Source organism: Panthera onca, chromosome E2, assembly GCF_046562875.1.
Source record: "Panthera onca isolate mPanOnc1 chromosome E2, mPanOnc1 haplotype 2, whole genome shotgun sequence".
Lineage (NCBI taxonomy): Eukaryota > Metazoa > Chordata > Mammalia > Carnivora > Felidae > Panthera > Panthera onca.
The window spans coordinates 47,779,664-47,801,581 of NC_138353.1; the positions used below are offsets into that span (position 1 = coordinate 47,779,664).

General features: G+C 38.0%; 1 protein-coding gene across 8 annotated transcripts in view; it reads left to right on the plus strand.

Moving 5' to 3' along the window:
• Nucleotides 1–21,918, plus strand: part of HYDIN (HYDIN axonemal central pair apparatus protein) — a 415,179-nt gene that overhangs the window by 80,586 nt on the left and 312,675 nt on the right. For all 8 annotated transcript variants that reach the window (XR_013552530.1, XM_078438962.1, XM_078438955.1 and 5 more), the window contains 2 exons: nucleotides 6,447–6,566; nucleotides 9,901–10,035. Coding sequence is in view for 7 of the 8 variants with exons in the window: in XM_078438962.1 (XP_078295088.1) it covers nucleotides 6,447–6,566; nucleotides 9,901–10,035 (255 nt within the window). In the remaining variant the exon portion in view is untranslated. The remainder of the gene's footprint in view (nucleotides 1–6,446; nucleotides 6,567–9,900; nucleotides 10,036–21,918) is intronic.

Consider the following 21,918-nt stretch of genomic DNA (forward strand, 5'->3'; position numbering starts at 1 on the left):
CATCTCTACTTGGATGACTTTTTCTCAGAGAGGCCATCCCTTGACCACCTCCTGAAGAGAGCATACATCCTGCATTCACTCTTTCTCCTTGTCCTATTTTAGTTTACTTCATGGCATATCACTGCCTGACCTCATATTATATATTTCTTTATTTCTACTTTTTTTATCCATTTCCCCCAAGAATGTAAGCTTCCTGAGGTCAAGGACTTTGTTGGCTTTGTTCAGTACTATATGCTTAACATATGAAAAATATTGGAAACTCAATTAGTATTTATTGAGTGAACACATGAATTTTTCATCTCTTTGATTGCTTTTTTTTATTCCCTGCGCTCTTAATTATTTGCTTGGTGCTCTCAGATTTTTTCCATTATGTTTTTTGAGTTTATAGTGAAATGGTGTGGCTAATATTTTCATTGCTTCATGGCAACTTTTCTGTTAACTATTCTTCATTTGCCATTTCTTATTTTTTTTGTTCTTGAAGTTTGTATAGATCTTGATTTATCATTATTATTATCATTACCACTCATTTTCAAAAGGAAGAAGGACATTTTTCCTGGGCTTGCTATTGCAGGCAGTTACTGTTGAGGCAGGGCCTGGCAGTGTCCCAGACCAGCAGGAATCCTCCACGATTCTCCATGCAGAGTTTTATGAAAGAGGATTGTGTGTTGTGTTTATTTGGAAGAGGACTGAGAAGAAGGAAGGAAGAATGACTGAATTGTGTTAGCCTTTCCTTCTCCCCAGAGTTGTGACTTGTAGGGACCCTTCTGATTCACAGTTTTTCTCTTCTAGCCTGTCTCAGTGACAAGCTGCTTCCTATAAATATGCAGATTTATGTGTAGCCCTAATCAGCCCAGCCTTCCTTACTATTTACTGGTGCTAGATGACATCCAGGGGATTTCTTGTTGCCCTTCCTATTATTCCAGACAAGGAGTTGGTGGTTTTGCCTATCAGAGTATGTCGTCTGCTTTGATCTGTATTGTGCCAGCCTCACCAGAGATCTGAAGTTGTGGACGTTCTCACTGGGCATCTTCTCTCAACCCTGGTTATTTGTGGCAGGAGGGGTGGGGAAGGGAACTCACACTGCCAGTTACAGCCTACACGCAGTCCATCTGGGATTCTAAGTGTCGTTTATGCTGAGATCCGTTGTCTCCTTCTGCACCACAGTGCCTTTGTCATATATCCAGTGATCCATATGCAAGGATCTGTTTCTGGACTTTTCCACGCTATTGGTCAATTTATTCTAATCCACACCACAGCGTTTTAGTTGCTATATATTTGAATATCTATAAATATAATAAGATACTTTGTTCTTTAAAGGTATTTTCTCTTGGGAATTTTCAAAAGTATCTTGGCTTCTTTTGGCTCTTTGCACTGCCATATACATTTTAGAATCAATTTATTAATCAGAGAGATTTTGATTGAGATTGCATTGTCTATAAATTAACTTAGGGAGAGTTTATATCCTCATGATATTAATTCTTTTAATCCACGGACATAGTGTATCTCCCGTTTCTTGAAACCTTCTTTAATTTCTCTCAGTGAAGTTTGATAGTTTTCCCTATAGAGATCTTTTCATATCTGTTCTATTTTAGTCTCAGGTATTTGGGTGCAATGTTATATTTGGGTGCAATGTTATATAATGTGATTTTCCCTCACTTTAACATTTTTGTTTTATTTATTGAAAGATAACTTCTAATAGTATCTATTTGAAAATTTCCTTTTTAACTCTTGCCACTCTCATTATTAATTGTAATACTTCATCTATGGATTAATTTGGATTGTCTTTGAAAATACTTATTACCTTTGAATAATGGCAGTTTTATTTCTTTCTTTCCCATCTTGAATGTTTACAAATTAATAGATAATTTTTTAGAGAAGTTTTAGGTTTATAGAAAAATTGATTGAGAAGTACAGAGAGTTCTCACATGCGCCATTTCCCTACCCTACCACACACATTTGTCCCTATTATTTATATCTTGTATTAGTGTGGTAGTTTTTTTGTTTTTTGTTTTTTTTTTTTACAATTGGTGAGCCAATATTGATACATTATTATTAACTAAAGTCCATAGTTAACACTGGGGTTCACTGTGCATCTGTATATTCTATAATAGCTTTTGACAGATATGTAATGACATAGATCTGTCATAACTGTATCATAGAGAATAGCTTCACTGCCCTAAAAATCATGTGTTCAAGTAGCCATCTTTCCCTCCCACCCCCTGAACCATTGATAATCACTTTTCCAGAATGTCATATATCTGAAATCATATACTATGTATCCTTTTCTGATTGGCTTCTCTCAGCAGTATGTTTTTAAGGTTCCTTTTAATCTTAATTTTTTACATATTTCACCTGCTTCTCTGAATTTACTACTAGGTTTAATAGAATACTGAGTACAAGTTATGATCAAAGGTATCCCTGTCTTGCTTCCTAAAGTAAAAGAAAAAAAACCCCAGCATGTTAACATTAAGTGTAATGTTATTATTTTCTTTGTGAGGATCTGGATACTCTCTGTCAGACTGAGGAAGTTACCTGTTTTGCTTTGTGTGCTAGGAGGTTTTTTTTTTTTTATTGTGAATAGATACTTAATTTTATCAAATGTTTTTCTACATCTATTGAAATGATTGGAATAATTTTCTCCTTTATTCTCTTGTGTCGAAAATACATTGTAAGTAAAAATTTTATTGAATTTGTGAGTGTGTATGTGGGTGTATTATGAGCACATAGCTTGATGAATTTTCACAAAGTAAGGATACTCATATCACCACCACTCAGATGAAGCAATGTAAGATATAACATTACTGGCATCCTGGAAGCTTTCTTATGTCCTTGTCTGTCATTACCTTTCCCTCTTCTTCAGAAGAACTGCTAATCACAGGTTTATTTTTTCTTTATTCAATCTCATATGAGTGGAATACCACAGTATATACTCTTTAATTTCTGGCTAATTTAACTCAATATATTAAGTTTTGAAGATTTGTGTTGTGCTTAGTAATAGGTGGTTCATTTTTATCGTTGTATGGTATTCCACCGTATGACTACACCACCAGTTGTTTATCCATTTTACTGTTGATGAGCATTTGGCTTTTCCCACATTTTGGATCTTATAAATGATGGTGTTCTATACACTCTTGTACATTTCTTTTAGTGCACACGTATGCATTTCTATTGGGCCTACACATAAAAGTGGAATTTCTTAGGTGATAGGCTATGCATATGTGTCTCTTTAGTTAGTAACTGCCAGTTTTCTAAAGTGTTTGTACCATCATATTGCCATTAGCTGTGTGTGGGAATTCCAGTTGGAATTGCTAATACTTGCTAATGCTTAACATTGTCAGTTTCTTTAATTGAAATGATTCTATTGGGAGTGTAGTGTTGTCACGGTGTGGCTTAATTTTCAGTTTCTTGATTTCTAATGAGGTTAAGCAACTTTTCATGTATCTTAGCCATCTGGTTATCATCTTTTATAAATTGCATGTTTATGTGCTTTGTCCATTTCTTACTGTTTTGTATAAGTTCATATATCCTGGAGATTAGTCCTTTATCAGTTATGTGTATTACAAATAATCTTCTCCCATTCTTTGGATTTCTTTTTCATTTCTCAAGGGAATTTTTTGATGAACATGTTTCAAATTTCAATATGACTTAATTTATTGGTTTTTAAATTTATGTTTTGTATTTTCTGTGCCCCATTAAAGAACATTTTGCATTCTTCAACATCGTGAAGATATTCCTCTTAGTCTTCTTCTGAAAACATTGTTTTAACCTTTCATATTGAGAGCTTTGATACCCTTGGAATGGTGTATGATAGGGATTAAATTGATATTTTTCATATGGAATATCCAGTTAACCCAACACTGTTCATTGAAGAGAATTTCTCTTCCTCAATGCTTGTTAGTGTTACCTTTGTCATAAATCAAGTGATGATATATTTAAGGATTTGTTTCTGGGCTTTTAAATCTGGTATATTTGTTTTTATGATAAATCTTATGCTAACGTTTCACTATTTTAATTATTGATAAGTAACAGTATATGATATGTAATAATATAATAAATCTTGCTGCCTGATAAAGCAAGCCCTCCTATCTTGTTCTTCAAATGTATCTTGTCTATTCTTGGTCCCTTTGTTTTACATATAAATTTTGTAATCAGCTTTTTAATTTTCAAAAAAATTTTCTACCAGGATTTTTTTTATTGGATTGCATTGAATTTTTAGATCAGTTTGGGAAGTATTTGATATCCTTAAAATATTGTCTTTCAATTCATGAACATGGTATATTACTGTATTTACATAGGTCTTCTTTAATTCCTCTCAGTAATATCTTGTGGCTTTTCTAGTTGAAGGTTTTACACATCTTTCATTGGATTTATTTCTATGTATTTTATGTTTTGGGAGGCTATTAAATCGTATTGTTTATATATTTTATTTCCTAAATGTTCATTGTTAGTACCTAGTAATATAATTGATTTTTATTTGTTGGCCTCATACTCAGTGACCTTGATAAATAATTTATTAATTATAACTTCTAATAGTTTATCTATAAGTTGTTTTGAATTTTCTAAATAAACAATTTTTCTTCTTATGACAATTTTGTTTCTTTTTAATGAGCTTCTGTTAAAACAACTTTGAATTTCTGAGTTATACCCAATTTGATCATGATGTGTTATCCTTTTTATATACTGTGAGTTTCAATTTGCTAATGTTTTGTTCCTTTAAAAAAAACTCTATCGTTTCTAAGACTAGCCTATAGTTTTCCTTTCTCCCACCATCTTTCTTAGTTATATGAAAGTTATGCTAACATCATCGAGTTGGGAGACATTAATTTTTTTTCTTTCCTTTAGGAGAGGTCCTATAATATTTGATTTGTATCTTTAAATGTTTGCTAGAATTTGCTTGTAAAGTTATTTGGGCTGGAGTTTTCTCTATGAAAATGTTTTGCTTACAGTTTTAATTTATCTAATGGTTACAGAACTACTAAAATTTTCTTTGTTTTTGTGCTACTTTTGATAAATTTTATTTTCTTAAGATATGTACTTTTTAATGTACATTTTACCATTTATTGACATACTATTCATTTGTTATCTTTTTACGTAGTTCAGTTTCTGTTGTAATATCCCTATTTTCGTTCTTTATCTTGGCTTATTGTAACTTTTGTCTTATTTTCTTGATCATGCTCATTAGGTATTTTATCAATTTTATCAGTCTTTTTAAAGACTCAACTTTTGGCTTTGTTGATTCTGTAGTATGGTTACTTTCTATTTCATTATTTTTTGCTGTTGTTTTTGTTATGTCGCTTTTTCATTTGTTTGGTCTTTCTTTCTTTCTTTCTTTCTTTCTTTCTTTCTTATGTTTGCTATTGCTTTTCTAAATTATTGAGATGGTTGCTTACATCTTCACTTTCCAACCTATACTAAGGTGCCCCAGGGTGCAACTATAAACTCACAGGGCATCATAGGATATTCTAAAATTTTAAGGAAACATGGCAATACTCAAAACCTGTTGGGTACTACACAAGCTAATAGTTTGAGATAATTCATAATTTCAACATTAGATCAGACTGTCTTGTTAGCTTTTCAGTGCCTCCAAGCAGATATTTGTTGATACAGTTTTTCTTGTTATTTTAATAGGGGGATTGATCCAAAGTATTCACCATTGACATAAATGGAAGTTTTGGGTTGGTGTTCTAATTAGCCTATATTTTTTTAACTGAGGACAAAATCTTCTACTTTGTTTTTTATTAAACAAGTTGATGGCAGTGAGAAAGAATGAAGTCTGGCCATTTGTAGCAACGTGGATGGAACTGGAGAGTATTATGCTAAGTTAATAAGTCGGGCAAAGGAAGATGGATACCATATGTTTTCACTCTTATGTGGATCCTGAGAAAGTTAACAGAAGACCGGGGCGGGGAGGGAAAGGGGGGTAAAAAGTTACAGAGAGGGAAGGAGGCAAGCCATAAGAGACCCTTAAATACTGAGAACAAACTGAGGGTTGATGGGGGGTGGGGGAGAGGGGAAAGTGGGTGATGGGCATTGAGGAGGGCACCTGTTGGGATGAGCATTCAGAGTTGTATGGAAACCATTTCGACAATAAATTATATATATATATATATATATATATATATATATATATATATATACACACACACACATATATACACACACACACGTATATTTATATATATATAAATACATATACATACATATACATGTATGTATATACACATATATATTAATTATATATATATACATATATATACATATAATAAACAAGTTGATCACAGTAACTTTACTACTTATAACAATTATTGTTTATAGTAGTTACCCCTTTCTGAGTATTTCCTATGTTTTTAGTGTTAGTATCCATAGGTCTATATAGTATTTTCATATCTTCCCCAGTCATTTCTGCCACTGTGTGACTATATAATGGATTTATTCTTTCAATGCAGTTTTCAGGAATTGACCTGGATCAGGCATTATTCCAGCCCTTTCCATCAGAAATTGTGTTTCAGAACTATACTCCCTGTGAAGTCTATGAAGTTCCACTGGTTTTGAGAAACAATGACAAAGTGAGTATGTTTGCTGAATGTACCTCCCATGGAATATAAAAAGGGATTAAATAAAATGGAATCCTGTAGGATCTTAGATGAATTCTAAGAAAATAGTTGAAAACATGCCCTTTGACTATAAGCTTAATGAAGACAAGACTGGGTTGGTGTGTTCATACATGTTCAGGCCCAAGTCAATGCCCACCAAATGGTCAACTCCCAACATGTGCAGTAACATTTTTTGAGTAAAATATTGGTTAGGGAAATGTCATGAAGTTCTTATGTGTGACTGGTTCAAGACAATTACTCTTCATGCTTACATACTGTGTGTTAGAGCCACCGTTTCCCACAAGAAGGTATAAACTCTACTCATATGAATTGAGGTTGTTCAGCCAAATTATTTATACTTTATAAATTGTATTTAAGAAAAAAAATCTCCAAAAAAAATGGAGTTCCTGTTCCCCTTTTTCTGTCTCCTCCCTTCTACCTCAGATAGCCTTCAGATTTTGTCTATAGATAGTTTTGGACAGCTTCTCCCACTGTCTATACCTTGTCCTTTTCTGGTTGCCACTGAATCTCTTCTCAATCCATATGCCTTTTCTCCCCAAGAGATAAATTAGGGTTTACTTCAAGAAAAAAGTATTAAGTTCCTGAAGATTTCCTGGACATGTAACAATAATGGAAGAAAGAATAATGTGGGAGGTCAGCATGAAGCACAGTTAAAGTGTGAAAAGTAGTCAGATGGGGAGGAAGACATCTGAGAGATGCTAAACTTCAGATGTGAATACCTCAGGTAGGAATACCTCAGGAGTTTGAGAGTGTGGAGACAAAAAGCCTAGCTGTAAGAGAAAAGAAAAAAAATAAAGACTATGCAAGAACTTGCAGTTATATTTGGCAGTAACTCATTAAAGGAATCAGTGATGCCTTTCAGAGATCAATGGGGTGATTTAGTGGCAGCAAAGTCAGACTCTGAAGAAAATGGTGTATTTAGTTCTTGGCAGCAGAAGTGTTAGCAAGAGAAGCTCAAGGGACAGAAGTTAAAAGGGTAGTCAGAGAGAAGAAAGAGAATCTGAGATGCTCAGGATTAGGCCCCTAGACCTCAAGAAGAGATACTTTACATACACAGTAGGGCTCTCTCTTTTCATGTAGGACTGCCAACCAAGTCACTTTGTCACTTCCACTTCTCTTTTTCCCTTTCGCCATGACTTTTTGACTCTTGCTCAGGTATTTTAAGGCTATTAAAGAGAGAGGAGCTAGCCCAAGGGTACTTTGGCCACTCCTGCTCAGCCCTAAATAAGACACGATTCCCAGCAGGCATATACGAGCAAGTAAAGGGTATAGGGCATGTGTCAGTTTTGTCTGCCAGAGGGCACTCACTTCTCATGGGTAACCCAACACCTCTTGGTTAGATGCTGCTGTGCTGTTAGACCTCATGAAAGGAGGGTCCCCCTCCAGGGAAAGTCCAGCTGCCAAAAGCAGATAGATTTCTCTAGCCTAGGAAGGCTTGTTCTTGGGCATGTGACTCTCAGGACCCTTGTACTAGGTGGCTGATAAAAGCCTGCTTCTCTACTTCCTTAGCTCACGGACTCGTAAAGAACTGCTGGGATAGAATTTCTGTGCTGTTCACTATTTATTTGCTTCCTCATTGACATTGAATGCAAACAACGGAGACCATTTGGTCCTTATTCCTCTATCTCCCACACACACAAGATGAAAGTAAGCTGTGAGCACTCTACAAGCCACAGTGCACTGTACATGGGATATAATTATTAGCACCCAGACTCTAGAGTCAAACTCATCTGTCTCCCAGCTGCAGACCTTGGGTAAGTCACTTCACTTCTCCAGGCCATGGGAATACTAGTAGTACCCATTTCTTTTTTTTTTTTTTTTAATTTTTTTTAACGTTTATTTATTATTGAGAGACAGAGAGACACAGAGCATGAGCAGGGGAGGGGCCGAGAGATGGAGAGACACAGAATCCAAGCAGGCTTCAGGCTCTGGGCTGTCAGCACAGAGCCCGACGCGGGGCTCAAACCCACAAACCGCGAGATCATGACCTGAGCCGAAGTCGGACGTTCAACTGACTGAGCCACCCAGGAGCCCCTAATAGTACCCATTTTAATAGGTTGTTTGGAATATTAAATGAGGTGATGCGTGTAAAGTATTCAGCTCAGCACCTGTCACATAGGAAGCACTAAACCAATATTATCGTTATTATTCCTAGGGTTGTTGGTGTTTTCCTTTCTAGTTTTTTAAATCCATAATTATGCTCTTACCAAAAGTATTCCCAGCAGCTTAAGTAGTATCATTCTGCACATTGTAAATGACACTGCACATTCCCCTTACCAGCCACTCCTGTTGGGCTCCTATCAGATTTGCACACATCTCTTCCCTGCCTCCTTACTTTCTAGTCTTAAGATCAGCCTTGAGTCTGATCTTCGGCATTTCTTCTTCCCTTGCCCATCTGGATTTCAGTTTTGAGAGATTGTGGGGGTTTTGTTCTCATTTTTCCCATGAGACTTCTCAGTCATACTTAACTATATTCACTTTCTTTTGCTCCCTTCAAGTCTTAAAAAAAAAAAGCCATCCCTTTCCTTGTGTCCCTAGAACCTCTAGGTTCTCCTCACATTTATATTTCCTTTATTGCTTAGACTGTCTTTGTTAAACAGAGAAACATACCATGGGCGAGGCAAGTAGAGCAGAGGAGGACTTGAAGAGAATGAAACTGTCTGAAGCCACTCTGACACTGGCCTGGGGACCCTGTGCTGCTTGCTCTTTGTTCTTGTGCACAGTGGTGTCTACTTAGGACAGCCCCCAAGAGGGAAGGTGGAGTGAGGCTGGGACTGGGTGAAGCTATAGCACTTAAGGAAAAGTGTCTTGTTCCCCTTCTGTAGAATGGGAGTCATAACGAAGCTCAGGGTTATTGAGAGGATTAAGCGGCTCATCGTGTACGGCTCATGGTGGATGGTCCATAGCAGGACAGCAGTAAATGTGATTTCTTCTCCCAGAGCAGTCCTCAAATGATGGGAAATTGAGCTGATCTCTACCATGTGGGTGGGGTTTTAGCTGACCACGAGGTTCTTCTTCAAAGATAGTCCCATTTAAATGAGAAATTGAACAAAGGCTTGCAGTAATGATAACAGTGAATAATAATTAAAAAAAAAATAAAGCTCAGATGCACTGAATGAGTCATCTCGTTTCACATTTGAGGAGACAGAAGTTAAGCCTTGACCTAGGTCGAGTGGCTGGTAAGTAGTAGATGGAGATTTCCTGGTGGACTACAAAGCCTGTGCTTTTGCTTTTGCTTTTGCTTTTTCACGGGCAGAGTGGCCACCGTGGTGTGTTTTTCTTGTAGATTCCAAGGATGGTGAAAGTTGTTGAGGAAAGTTCGCCTTACTTTAAAGTAATCAGCCCCAAAGACATTGGCCACAAAGTAGCTCCAGGAGTGCCGTCCATATTCCGAATCCTCTTCACTCCGGAGGAGAACAAGGTAAGAAAGTGGTTGTGTACTTGCCGTTAGCAGTTGGCAATTCCGAACATTCCTGGAGGCGTTGGTAGTATTGCCGTGAGTGGTATTGGTTGCGGTGTTGGTGGTTGTGTTGCTGACGGTGTTGGTGGTGTTGGTGTCGATGGTATTAGTGGTGGTGATGGTGGTGGTGGTTAGAGTGGTGGTCAGGGTGGCTGAGCGGAGGGGATAGTGCACCCCTGGGGATGAGAGAAGAATCATCAACCAGAGCTGAGGGCTTACATGAGCTGTCAGCAGCCAGGGTATAAAGAAGGGTGATCCTTCTGGGTGCTCCGTCAACCCCCTCCCCTACCTCAGCATATTTATATTTGAGTATCAGCCACAGGGTCACCAAAAAGGAACCAGTGTGCTCCAGATGCAGTGAGCCAAGGCAAAGCATAAAGATTATGGCTTATTGGAAGTTTAGGATCGTAGTTATTTGCATCCCTCCTCCCTGGATTCTAACAGTTCAGGAAAGAGACCCAAGATCCAAATATTGATCACAGTATTAGTCTCATTAATGGCAAAGAATGTGGCCAGTACCTGAGGCCTGGACAGGGCATCCTCCTCCCCAGTGACTGGCAAATTAAGTGGCCCTGAAGGGCTGACACATGGGTAGCTCCACCCGAGCTTGAGTGGGGCAGCTGCAGCTGAGAGCGGAGACCTGCCTGGTCTGCTTAGCCCTGTCCGCACCTAGGCCGCTAGAAAGAGCCTGAGTTCAAAAAGAGGCCTTTTCCCTGCAGTACCATTCCAGCTGTAGGGGAGCCAGTCCATCCCCAAACCCTTCTCAGTTATAGAAATTCCAGTTCCTCCTGGAAGGAAGGACCAGCTACGGGAGACTGAGGCTAGAGGCTTCCTCCCCAGCCCTTTTCCAGGAGTGCAAAATTGTGGGTTGAGTTTTCTTCTCTCTGGGCCAAAGTAGGGACTTGTGCAGAGGAGGAAAGGAGTTTTACCAGCAAAACCAAAGGAGTCGGGTTGAAAAACAAGACTCAAATAAGCATGACAAAATGTCAGGTTATTATATAGTGTTAATGGTGTGTGTGCTTATCTGTATTGTGCTGTTAGGGTTGGAATCAAAACATGATAGAGACAGAAAGTACTAGCTTTGAATCCCTGCTTCTTCATCACTCATACAAGTCAGCTGCTGTTAATGCCATTACTAGTGTCCCTGCTACTATTGCTGCTCTTTCTACTTTTCTGGAGAGCAGGAGTAGAGAATATAATGTGGCCTGCCACTCATGTATCACTGTAGTGAGTGGTTAGAAATTCTATTAGAATGATGCTGCTGTTATTATTTTTTGACTTTGTGGTAATACTATTTATTTCTCAGGTTGTGCTTATTATGGACATGTAATTTTGCTTGGGGTACTATTGAAATAAATGAAAAGATAAAAGTTCCAGAAGTTGTGGTGGTGGTGGGCAGGGGCGTTGATGTTGCTGTTATTTTGTTATATGTTATCAAAGTCCTTTTTTTTTTTTTCCTTGAGTGTCTGTATCTGAATACTGTCTGTGAAGAGAATGGTGTCTGGGTATGAAATTCCTACACTGTCATTTCAGTAGAAAGATGATTAGAAGCCTCTGTGCAGCTTGAAAAATAGAAATAGAAAGTTTGTTCTATTTGCTGAATTGGATTTCCTTATTTTTTTTCCTGTGATGGAGAAAAAATGTCTTCTGTTGGATAACTACCTGTAGGTATTATGGCTGGGAAATGGACACATGGAACTTTCATAGGAGGTAGAATGTTCTATATTGTGATAAGTGTGTGGGGTATACGGATTAATTCATTTGTTAAAATTATACTTTTAATACTTATGCCTTCTACTATATCTAAATTTTACCTTAAAAACTATAAAGTAAAATAATAACAATGGAAGGGGGAAGAAAGCATTGGGTTGAGGTATAGGTGAAGCCAGAATGGCAGAGTGTTAATATTTGTTGAATCTGGGTGGTGGGTACATGGGGTTTGTTACACTCATTTGTTTTCTTTGTGTATGTTTAAAACTTTCCCTAATCAAAAGCTAAAAGTAAAGAGAAAGATTTTATTACTGCTTATGTATACAGCAAATAAACAGTTGAAATGTATCTTAGGTATGTTTGTATTTATCATATAAATATGAAATGCTAACATTCCTATTGAGGGTTATTACTTTGCTATATTTTGTGGTGGCTTACCTTAATCTGGCTTTTTTATTCCCTCTTAACCTTTCCATTTCACCAACACTGTCTGTCTGTTGGGAAACCCCTAATTTAAAAAAATTAAGTTGTAGTTTGTTTTACTGTTTCTTCTAAGGATTTGAAAGTTCTCAACAGCTACATGCATGTATGAGGAGACACAGAGTGAGAATCTTGGTGACCTATGAGAAATTTAAGTATTCAACTTTGGGTACATTAAGATTTTGTGTTGGATTTGGACTCTAAGCTATAATTTACATAATATGTTTTTCTAGAACATAGTGATTTCTCCTTTTGCTGACTGCCTTAGACTGATGGTGAGAATTTGGGGAAGCCCCTGCTGCTAGTTTTGGTCCCCCTTTCCTGCAAAGGTCCTGTTATACTTTCACCATCAGCAGGGCCCTACTCTCAGTAGTTTTTCTCAGTCGTCTGGGCATCTGCATTTGCTCACTGTTGGAAAGCCATCAGGGTCATGCACAGAATGACCAGCTAGGATTACCCATGCTGCCTTTAGTGCTGTTCCAGAATGTGGCAGAGGACTCAGATTTATTTTAGGAAAAATAGAAGTCAATCTTTTCACTGTGTCACTTTTTCTTCAGTTGGCTAAATTGATAGCCAATGTACATATGTATTTCTCTTCTTTATCCCCTGCTGATCTGAGCATACTCCATTCTCATTTACCCTCCTCACATCTGGAGGGTGAGATATGTAAATTGCAGCATGCCACAGCTTAATAAGCCAGTCCCCTTTCAATTGGATTTTCAGCACCCATGTATATTAGCATGTCGAAGATGATAATGTAATTTACATTTTTTCCTGTCATCTTTTAATCTGGCTTCCTGGGGATTTAACTTGTTAAGAATGCCAAGTGCCCAGATAACAGGTGCAGCAGGTTCACTTTGGCTTTCCGTATCTCTTCTTGTCACACAGACTTTTTTAAAAAAATGATAGGATATGTTATTAATTTAATAATCTTAGTGTATGTCAATGTGGTAGAAATAGAATAGTCAGTGTTATCATAACACTATAAAATTCTGGAGCCTGGCACTTTTCTTGACCTCTTAAATTTGTATCTTTACTATTAAAGGGGAATGAAAAGTACTAGGCTTTTGTAGGATAGCAAAACTGGGTACTTTCTTGGACTTATGAAAGCATTTGTTTACTATAGAATTGCCATATGGAAATGACTGCGGTAGTTTGAAGAGCAATTTTATTGCTCAGTTATGTTTTAAGGAAATATATAACTTGTGGTTAAAATAGTTTTCCTGGTTTGTTACTATGAAATTTAAAAATTGTGGTCCAGGAAGACTAGAAAATGCTACTGTATTTAATGTTATCTAGGTATACAACGATGATGAACTATATTGCCAGCATTTTTAATTAAATTGTAGACACCATAAAATTTTCCACAATTAACCATTTTTTTTGGCAAAAATTATGATAGGGATTTTGTTTTCTTCCTGTCTAGAATTAGTCCTCCCTAGCCTAGTGCAATGCCTGACAAATAAGAAACTTGTGGTAAATATTTGTTGAGTAAGACAAGTAAGTAAAAGTTAATCCCAAGAAAATATAAGGTTTCTTCAACTTGAGGATGGCCTACAGATGATAAAAGCAAAAGCATATAAAAAGGGCTCAAATATCTTTTTGTACCATGAATGTATTAGATTTTACTTTTTCTTGTTTCTCTCCACTTAATTACATATCCTCAGTGAGTCTATGTCACTACTTTTTAGCATTCTGGACTTCATAAATATCATTTTATAATAAGGCTAATGAGGATGTTGGGAATTCTCTTTATGAAGAAGTCTTGGTAGTTTAGGATCTAAATAAAAATATTAAAAATGAGTAATATTCTCTCATTCACTCCGTGCCAGGTCTACTTCTGTGAGCCAGGATCCACTGGAGAACAAAACAAGCTTTGGCCTTCATGGAGCTTATGTTCCTCAATGAATAATGAGCAAATGTGTAATTTAATGTCAGATATTGACATAGTAGAGAATAGAGAGTGATGGGCTTCTGTTTCTTATCAGTAGGAGGATTCTGTGATGAGGTTACATTGAGCAGAGAACCAAATTAAGCTGTGCAAATACCAGAGGGAAGATATTTGTTGGGGAGAGGGAATAGCAAGCAGAAAGTCCTGTGACTGAAGCATGCTTGACAGCAGGTGCAGGGAAGTGAGGAAGGCACGTGACGAGTGGAGGAACCTGCTGGAACATGGTAGGAGACCAGGGTGCAGAGGGCAAGGTCATGAAGGGTTATAGAAACCATGTACAGTGCGATAGGAAGCCACTGTAAGCTTGCTTATGGAAGCTTGTACCCTATGTAAAACCAGAATGAGCTGTCATCATCCAGATTTTCAGGTTACCTGCACATGACCAATCTTGCTTCATCTATGCTGCTCCTGCCCAGAGGATTTTGTAGTGAGTCCCATGCATCATATTATTTTCATCTGCAAGTACTTCATTTTTTGTCTCTGAAAGATCAGGACCCTTTAAAAAGTTAACATAACTACAATACCACTATCACCCCTAAAAAAATGACAGTAGCTCCTCGATATCATCGAATATCTAGTCACTATTCATATCTCCCTCGTTTAAAAAAAATATATATATATATGGTGTGTATATATATATATATGGTGTGTGTATATATACATATATATATACATATATACGCACACACACTATATATATATATATATATATACATATATATATATTATAAAATATATATATATATATATTTTTTTTTTTTTTAACTTGGCTTACTTTAATCAGGATCCAAACAAGGTGTTGAATGCATCCCCAGCAGATGTAGAATGGTTCTCTGTCCCTTCTGTTTCCTATAAACTGGTAGTTAGATTCAGAGGCTTGATTCGATTAATATTTGACTTTGGTGGGGGGGCAAGAATTCTTAGGTGATGTGGTACTTCCTATTGTATCACATCAAAAGGCACAGAATGTCTGTTGTTATGTTTTGTTTTGTTTTTGTAACGATCCAATGAGGATGATGAGGTGCAGCTCATACAGGAAAGAGGATAAATACTGAATCCTTTACCTGTATCTACCCCAGTGGGTTTTGAATACGAATGACATCTCTGCCTTACATTTGGGGATTAGTCTGGTTGCTGCACAGAGGATAGACTGAAGGGAGTGTGTGGTGTAATAGCTAGTGGCCCACCCTTAACATCTGTTTTCTGTTTCTTCATTGGTAAGAGAATCCCAAATTTCGATTGGATTCACTGCTGCCTGAAATAAAAGATTGCATTTCCCCAACCTTCTTTGCAGCTATTTGTGTCTGTGTTGATCAGTGAGATGTGAGCGGGACTTCCAAGCATGTATTGACAAAAGCTGACTCAGCATGGAGGTGCTTTGTTTTGTCCTTCTGCCTTTTTTTGGCCTGTAGCCTGGCTGTGAGAAATAGCTGGCATCCTAAGAATTACTCTGCTACATGGGGTGACATTGAGGATAGATGCTGTGTGCTAGAATGGTGGTAGAGCAGCAATTTAGGAATTTGGGTCCCTGGTGTCACTGTGGAGCCACCGTACCAATCCAGCCTGCCTACTTCCGGATTGAGAGATTGAGAGATGATAGAAAAACTTCTGTCTATTTAGTTTAAGTTGCCCTGATTTCGTTCTGTTTCCTGTCATGTGTAGCAGAACTGAACCCCGATTAATACAGGGATAAGAGGCTATTGTAATAGTTTGGGTAAAAGTGGTGGATGATTTGGATTAGGGTGGTGACAGTGAAAGTGTGGGAAGTAGGTAGATAAAGGATATACATTTTTATGGTAGAGCTGTCAGGATTTGTTCATGGATTGGATAACGGGTGTGAGAAAAGAGTCTAGTTTGATTCATAGTTTTTTGACCAGCACTGACCGAATGGTGGCACCATTAGCCGAGGTAGGGAAAAGTGGAGGGAAAGCAGGTTTGTGAAGCTGGGTGGGAGTAAGGTAGGGAATCAGAAGGATTCAGGGAATATGTTTTGTTTTTTTTTCAGTGTTTATTTTATTTTTGAGAGAGAAAGAGAGAGAGAGAGACAGAGCATGAGTTCAGGAGGGGCAGAGAGAGAGGGAGACACAGAATTGATAGCAGGTTCCAGGCTCCACACTGTCAGCACAGAGCCTGACGCAGGGCTCGAACTCACAAACCTTGAAATCATGACCTGAGCCCATCGGATGCTTAACCAACTGAGCCACCCAGGCGCCCCCGGGGAATCTGGTTTTTATATGTTAAGTTGGATCTTCCCGTTAGACATCCAAGTGGAAATACCAAATAGGCAGCTGGACACAATTATCTATGGCAAAAGGGAGATGTCGGCTAGAGATGAAGATTTGAAAATCATGTAAAAGATGACACTTTTCACCAAGAGGTGGATGAGCTGATGTTGAGAGTGGGTGTACATAAAGGAGATGCTGGTAAAAGGAGGAGATGCCAACAGAGGATGACACAAAGAGGAAGGGGTGGTCATGAAGTAGGAGGAAAACCAGAAGATTACAGTGCCTTGGAATCACAAATGGATACAGCATTTCAAAAGGGAAGGAGAGATCAATTTTGGATTACGTCCAAAGTTATGGAAAGTCGAATTATAAGGATGTGGAATGAGCCACTGAATTTGGCAACACCATGAGTGACCTTGGCAGAAAGAGTTTCTGTGGAATGTTGTGTACAGAAGCCTAATGGGATGGGTTGAAGAGAGAATGAACAGCAAGGATGTGGTGATATTGAGTGTAAATAATACCTGTGAGCAGTTTTGCTGTAAAGAGTAATTGGAAAAATGGGGCAGTAGCTGGAGGTGGATGTTGGACTCAAAAGTAGATTATTTAATATTTAAGAGGAAGCTACTTGTGCTGATGTGTGAATGTTCAATAAAGAGGGAAAATTGATGTTTCAGGAAAATCATGGAGTGAGCTAGAAAGATTGAGATCTAATATATAAGTGCAAGGTTTAAGCTTAGCAATAGGAGTGAAGGCAGAGTACATGGGTATAGGTATAGGTGGATTAATAGATCTAGGGGTAACTTGGAAAGCAAAAAGTTACAGAGGAAATTAATTACCTTAAGTGGGCAATTTCTACATGAATCATGAAGTAACCACATTATCATTGTACACTAAGGATAAAAAGGGTCAAAATAAATTTGGAAGTCTCAGATCTCTTTTCACACCAAAGGTCATAGGTCATTCTCTTTGTTTTTTTTTTTTTTTTTAATATATGAAATTTATTGTCAAATTGGTTTCCATACAACACCCAGTGCTCATCCCAAAAGGTACCCTCCTCAATACCCATCACCCACCCTCCCCTCTCTCCCACCCCCCCATCAACCCTCAGTTTGTTCTCAGCTTTTAACAGTCTCATGGGGCGCCTGGGTGGCTCAGTCGGTTGAGCGTCTGACTTCAGCTCAGGTCACGATCTCGTGATCCGTGAGTTCGAGCCCCGCGTCGGGCTCTGGGCTGATGGCTCAGAGCCTGGAGCCTGTTTCCGATTCTGTGTCTCCCTCTCTCTGCCCCTCCCCCGTTCATGCTCTGTCTCTCTCTGTCCCAAAAATAAATAAACGTTAAAAAAAAAAAAATTTAACAGTCTCTTATGCTTTGGTTCTCTCCCACTCTAACCTCTTTTTTTTTTTTCTTCCCCTCCCCCATGGGTTTCTGTTAAGTTTCTCAGGATCCACATAAGAGTGAAACCATATGGTATCTGTCTTTCTCTGTATGGCTTATTTCACTTAGCATCACACTCTCCAGTTCCATCCACGTTGCTACAAAAGGCCATATTTCATTCTTTCTCATTGCCACATAGGATTCCATTGTGTATATAAACCACAATTTCTTTATCCATTCATCAGTTGATGGACATTTAGGATCTTTCCACAATTTGGCTATTGTTGAGAGTGCTGCTATAAACATTGGGGTCCAAGTGCCCCTATGCATCAGTACTCCTGTATCCCTTGGGTAAATTCCTAGCAGTGCTATTGCTGGGTCATAGGGTAGGTCTATTTTTAATTTTCTGAGGAACCTCCACACTGCTTTCCAGAGCGGCTGCACCAATTTGCATTCCCACCAACAGTGCAAGAGGGTTCCCATTTCTCCACATCCTCTCCAGCATCTATAGTCTCCTGATTTGTTCATTTTGGCCAGTCTGACTGGCGTGAGGTGATATCTGAGTGTGGTTTTGATTTGTATTTCCCTGATAAGGAGCGACGTTGAACATCTTTTCATGTGCCTGTTGGCCATCCGGATGTCTTCTTTAGAGAAGTGTCTATTCATGTTTTCTGCCCATTTCTTCACTGGGTTATTTGTTTTTCGGGTGTGGAGTTTGGTGAGCTCTTTATAGATTTTGGATACTAGCCCTTTGTCCGCTATGTCATTTGCAGATATCTTTTCCCATTCCGTTGGTTGCCTTTTAGTTTTGTTGGTGTTTCCTTTGCTGTGCAGAAGCTTTTTATCTTCATGAGGTCCCAAGAGTTCATTTTTGCTTTTAATTCCCTTGCCTTTGAGGATGTGTCGAGTAAGAGATTGCTACGGCTGAGGTCAGAGAGGTCTTTTCCTGCTTTCTCCTCTAGGGTTTTGATGGTTTCCTGTCTCACATTCAGGTCCTTTATCCATTTTGAGTTTATTTTTGTGAATGGTGTGAGAAAGTGGTCTAGTTTCAACTTTCTGCATGTTGCTGTCCAGTTCTCCCAGCACCATTTGTTAAAGAGACTGTCTTTTTTCCATTGGATGTTCTTTCCTGCTTTGTCAAAGATGAGTTGGCCATACTTTTGTGGATCTAGTTCTGGGGTTTCTATTCTATTCCATTGGTCTATGTGTCTGTTTTTGTGCCAATACCATGCTGTCTTGATGATGACAGCTTTGTAGTAGAGGCTAAAGTCTGGGATTGTGATGCCTCCTGCTTTGGTCTTCTTCTTCAAAATTACTTTGGCTATTCGGGGCCTTTTGTGGTTCCATATGAATTTTAGGATTGCTTGTTGTAGTTTCGAGAAGAATGCTGGTGCAATTTTGATTGGGATTGCATTGAATGTGTAGATAGCTTTGGGTAGTATTGACATTTTGACAATATTTATTCTTCCAATCCATGAGCAGGGAATGTCTTTCCATTTCTTTATATCTTCTTCAATTTCCTTCATAAGCTTTCTATAGTTTTCAGCATACAGATCTTTTACATCTTTGGTTAGATTTATTCCTAGGTATTTTATGGTTCTTGGTGCAATTGTGAATGGGATCAATTTCTTTATTTGTCTTTCTGTTGCTTCGTTATTAGTGTATAAGAATGCAACTGATTTCAGTACTTTGATTTTGTATCCTGCAACTTTGCTGAATTCATGTATCAGTTCTAGCAGACTTTTGGTGGAGTCTGTCGGATTTTCCATGTATAATATCATGTCATCTGCAAAAAGCGAAAGCTTGACTTCATCTTTGCCAATTTTGATGCCTTTGATTTCCTTTTGTTGTCTGATTGCTGATGCTAGAACTTCCAGCACTATGTTAAACAACAGCGGTGAGAGTGGACATCCCTGTCGTGTTCCTGATCTCAGGGAAAAAGCTCTCAGTTTTTCCCCATTGAGGATGATGTTAGCTGTGGGCTTTTCATAAATGGCTTTTATGATCTTTAAGTATGTTCCTTCTATCCCGACTTTCTCAAGGGTTTTTATTAAGAAAGTGTGCTGGATTTTGTCAAAGGCCTTTTCTGCATCGATTGACAGGATCATATGGTTCTTCTCTTTTTTTTTTTATTAATGTGAGGTATCACGTTGATTGATTTGCGAATGTTGAACCAGCCCTGCATCCCAGGAATGAATCCCACTTGATCATGGTGAATAATTCTTTTTATATGCCGTTGAATTCGATTTGCTAGTATCTCATTGAGAATTTTTGCATCCATATTCATCAGGGATATTGGCCTGTAGTTCTCTTTTTTTACTGGGTCTCTGTCTGGTTTAGGAATCAAAGTAATACTGGCTTCATAGAATGAGTCTGGAAGTTTTCCTTCCCTTTCTATTTTTTGGAATAGCTTGAGAAGGATAGGTATTATCTCTGCTTTAAACGTCTGGTAGAACTCCCCTGGGAAGCCATCTGGTCCTGGACTCTTATTTGTTGGGAGATTTTTGATAACCAATTCAATTTCTTCGCTGGTTATGGGTCTGTTCAAGCTTTCTATTTCTTCCTGATTGAGTTTTGGAAGCGTGTGGGTGTTTAGGAATTTGTCCATTTCTTCCAGGTTGTCCAATTTGTTGGCGTATAATTTTTCATAGTATTCCCTGATAATTGTTTGTATCTCTGAGGGATTGGTTGTAATCATTCCATTTTCATTCATGATTTTATCTATTTGGGTCATCTCCCTTTTCTTTTTGAGAAGCCTGGCTAGAGGTTTATCAATTTTGTTTATTTTTTCAAAAAACCAACTCTTGGTTTCGTTGATTTGCTCTACAGTTTTTTTAGATTCTATATTGTTTATTTCTGCTCTGATCTTTATTATTTCTCATCTTCTGCTGGGTTTAGGCTGCCTTTGCTGTTCTGCTTCTATTTCCTTTAGGTGTGCTGTTACAGTTTGTATTGGGGATTTTTCTTGTTTCTTGAGATAGGCCTGGATTGCAATGTATTTTCCTCTCAGGACTGCCTTCGCTGTATCCCAAAGCGTTTGGATTGTTGTATTTTCATTTTCATTTGTTTCCATATATTTTTTAATTTCTTCTCTAATTGCCTGGTTGACTCACTCATTCGTTAGTAGGGTGTTCTTTAACCTCCATGCTTTTGGAGGTTTTCCAGACTTTTTCCTGTGGTTGATTTCAAGCTTCATAGCATTGTGGTCTGAAAGTATGCATGGTATAATTTCAATTCTTGTAAACTTATGAAGGGCTGTTTTGTGACCCAGTATATGATCTATCTTGGAGAATGTTCCATGTGCACTCGAGAAGAAAGTATATTCTGTTGCTTTGGGATGCAGAGTTCTAAATATATCTGTCAAGTCCATCTGATCCAATGTATCATTCAGGGCCCTTGTTTCTTTATTGACCATGTGTCTAGATGATCTATCCATTTCTGTAAGTGGGGTGTTAAAGTCCCCTGCAATTACCACATTCTTATCAATGAGGTTGCTTATGTTTGTGAGTAATTGTTTTATATATTTGAGGGCTCCGGTATTCGGCACATAGACATTTATAATTGTTAGCTCTTCCTGATGGATAGACCCTGTAATTATTATATAATGCCCTTCTTCATCTCTTGTAAATAGTTCTCCATCCCCTCACTCTCAATCTAAAGGTGTCCTCAGATCTAAAATGAGTCTCTTGTAGACAGCAAATAGATGGGTCTTGTTTTTTTATCCATTCTGATACCCTATGTCTTTTGGTTGGCGCATTTAATCCATTTACATTCAGTGTTATTATAGAAAGATACGGGTTTAGAGTCATTGTGATGTCTGTATGTTTTATGCTTGTAGTGATGTCTCTGGTACTTTGTCTCACAGGATCCCCCTTAGGATCTCTTGTAGGGCTGGTTTCGTGGTGACAAATTCCTTCAGTTTTTGTTTGTTTGTGAAGACCTTTATCTCTCCTTCTATTCTAAATGACAGACTTGCTGGATAAAGGATTCTCGGCTGCATATTTTTTCTGTTTAGCACACTGAAGATATCGTGCCAATCCTTTCTGGCCTGCCAAGTTTCAAAAGAGAGATCAGTCACGAGTCTTATAGGTCTCCCTTTATATG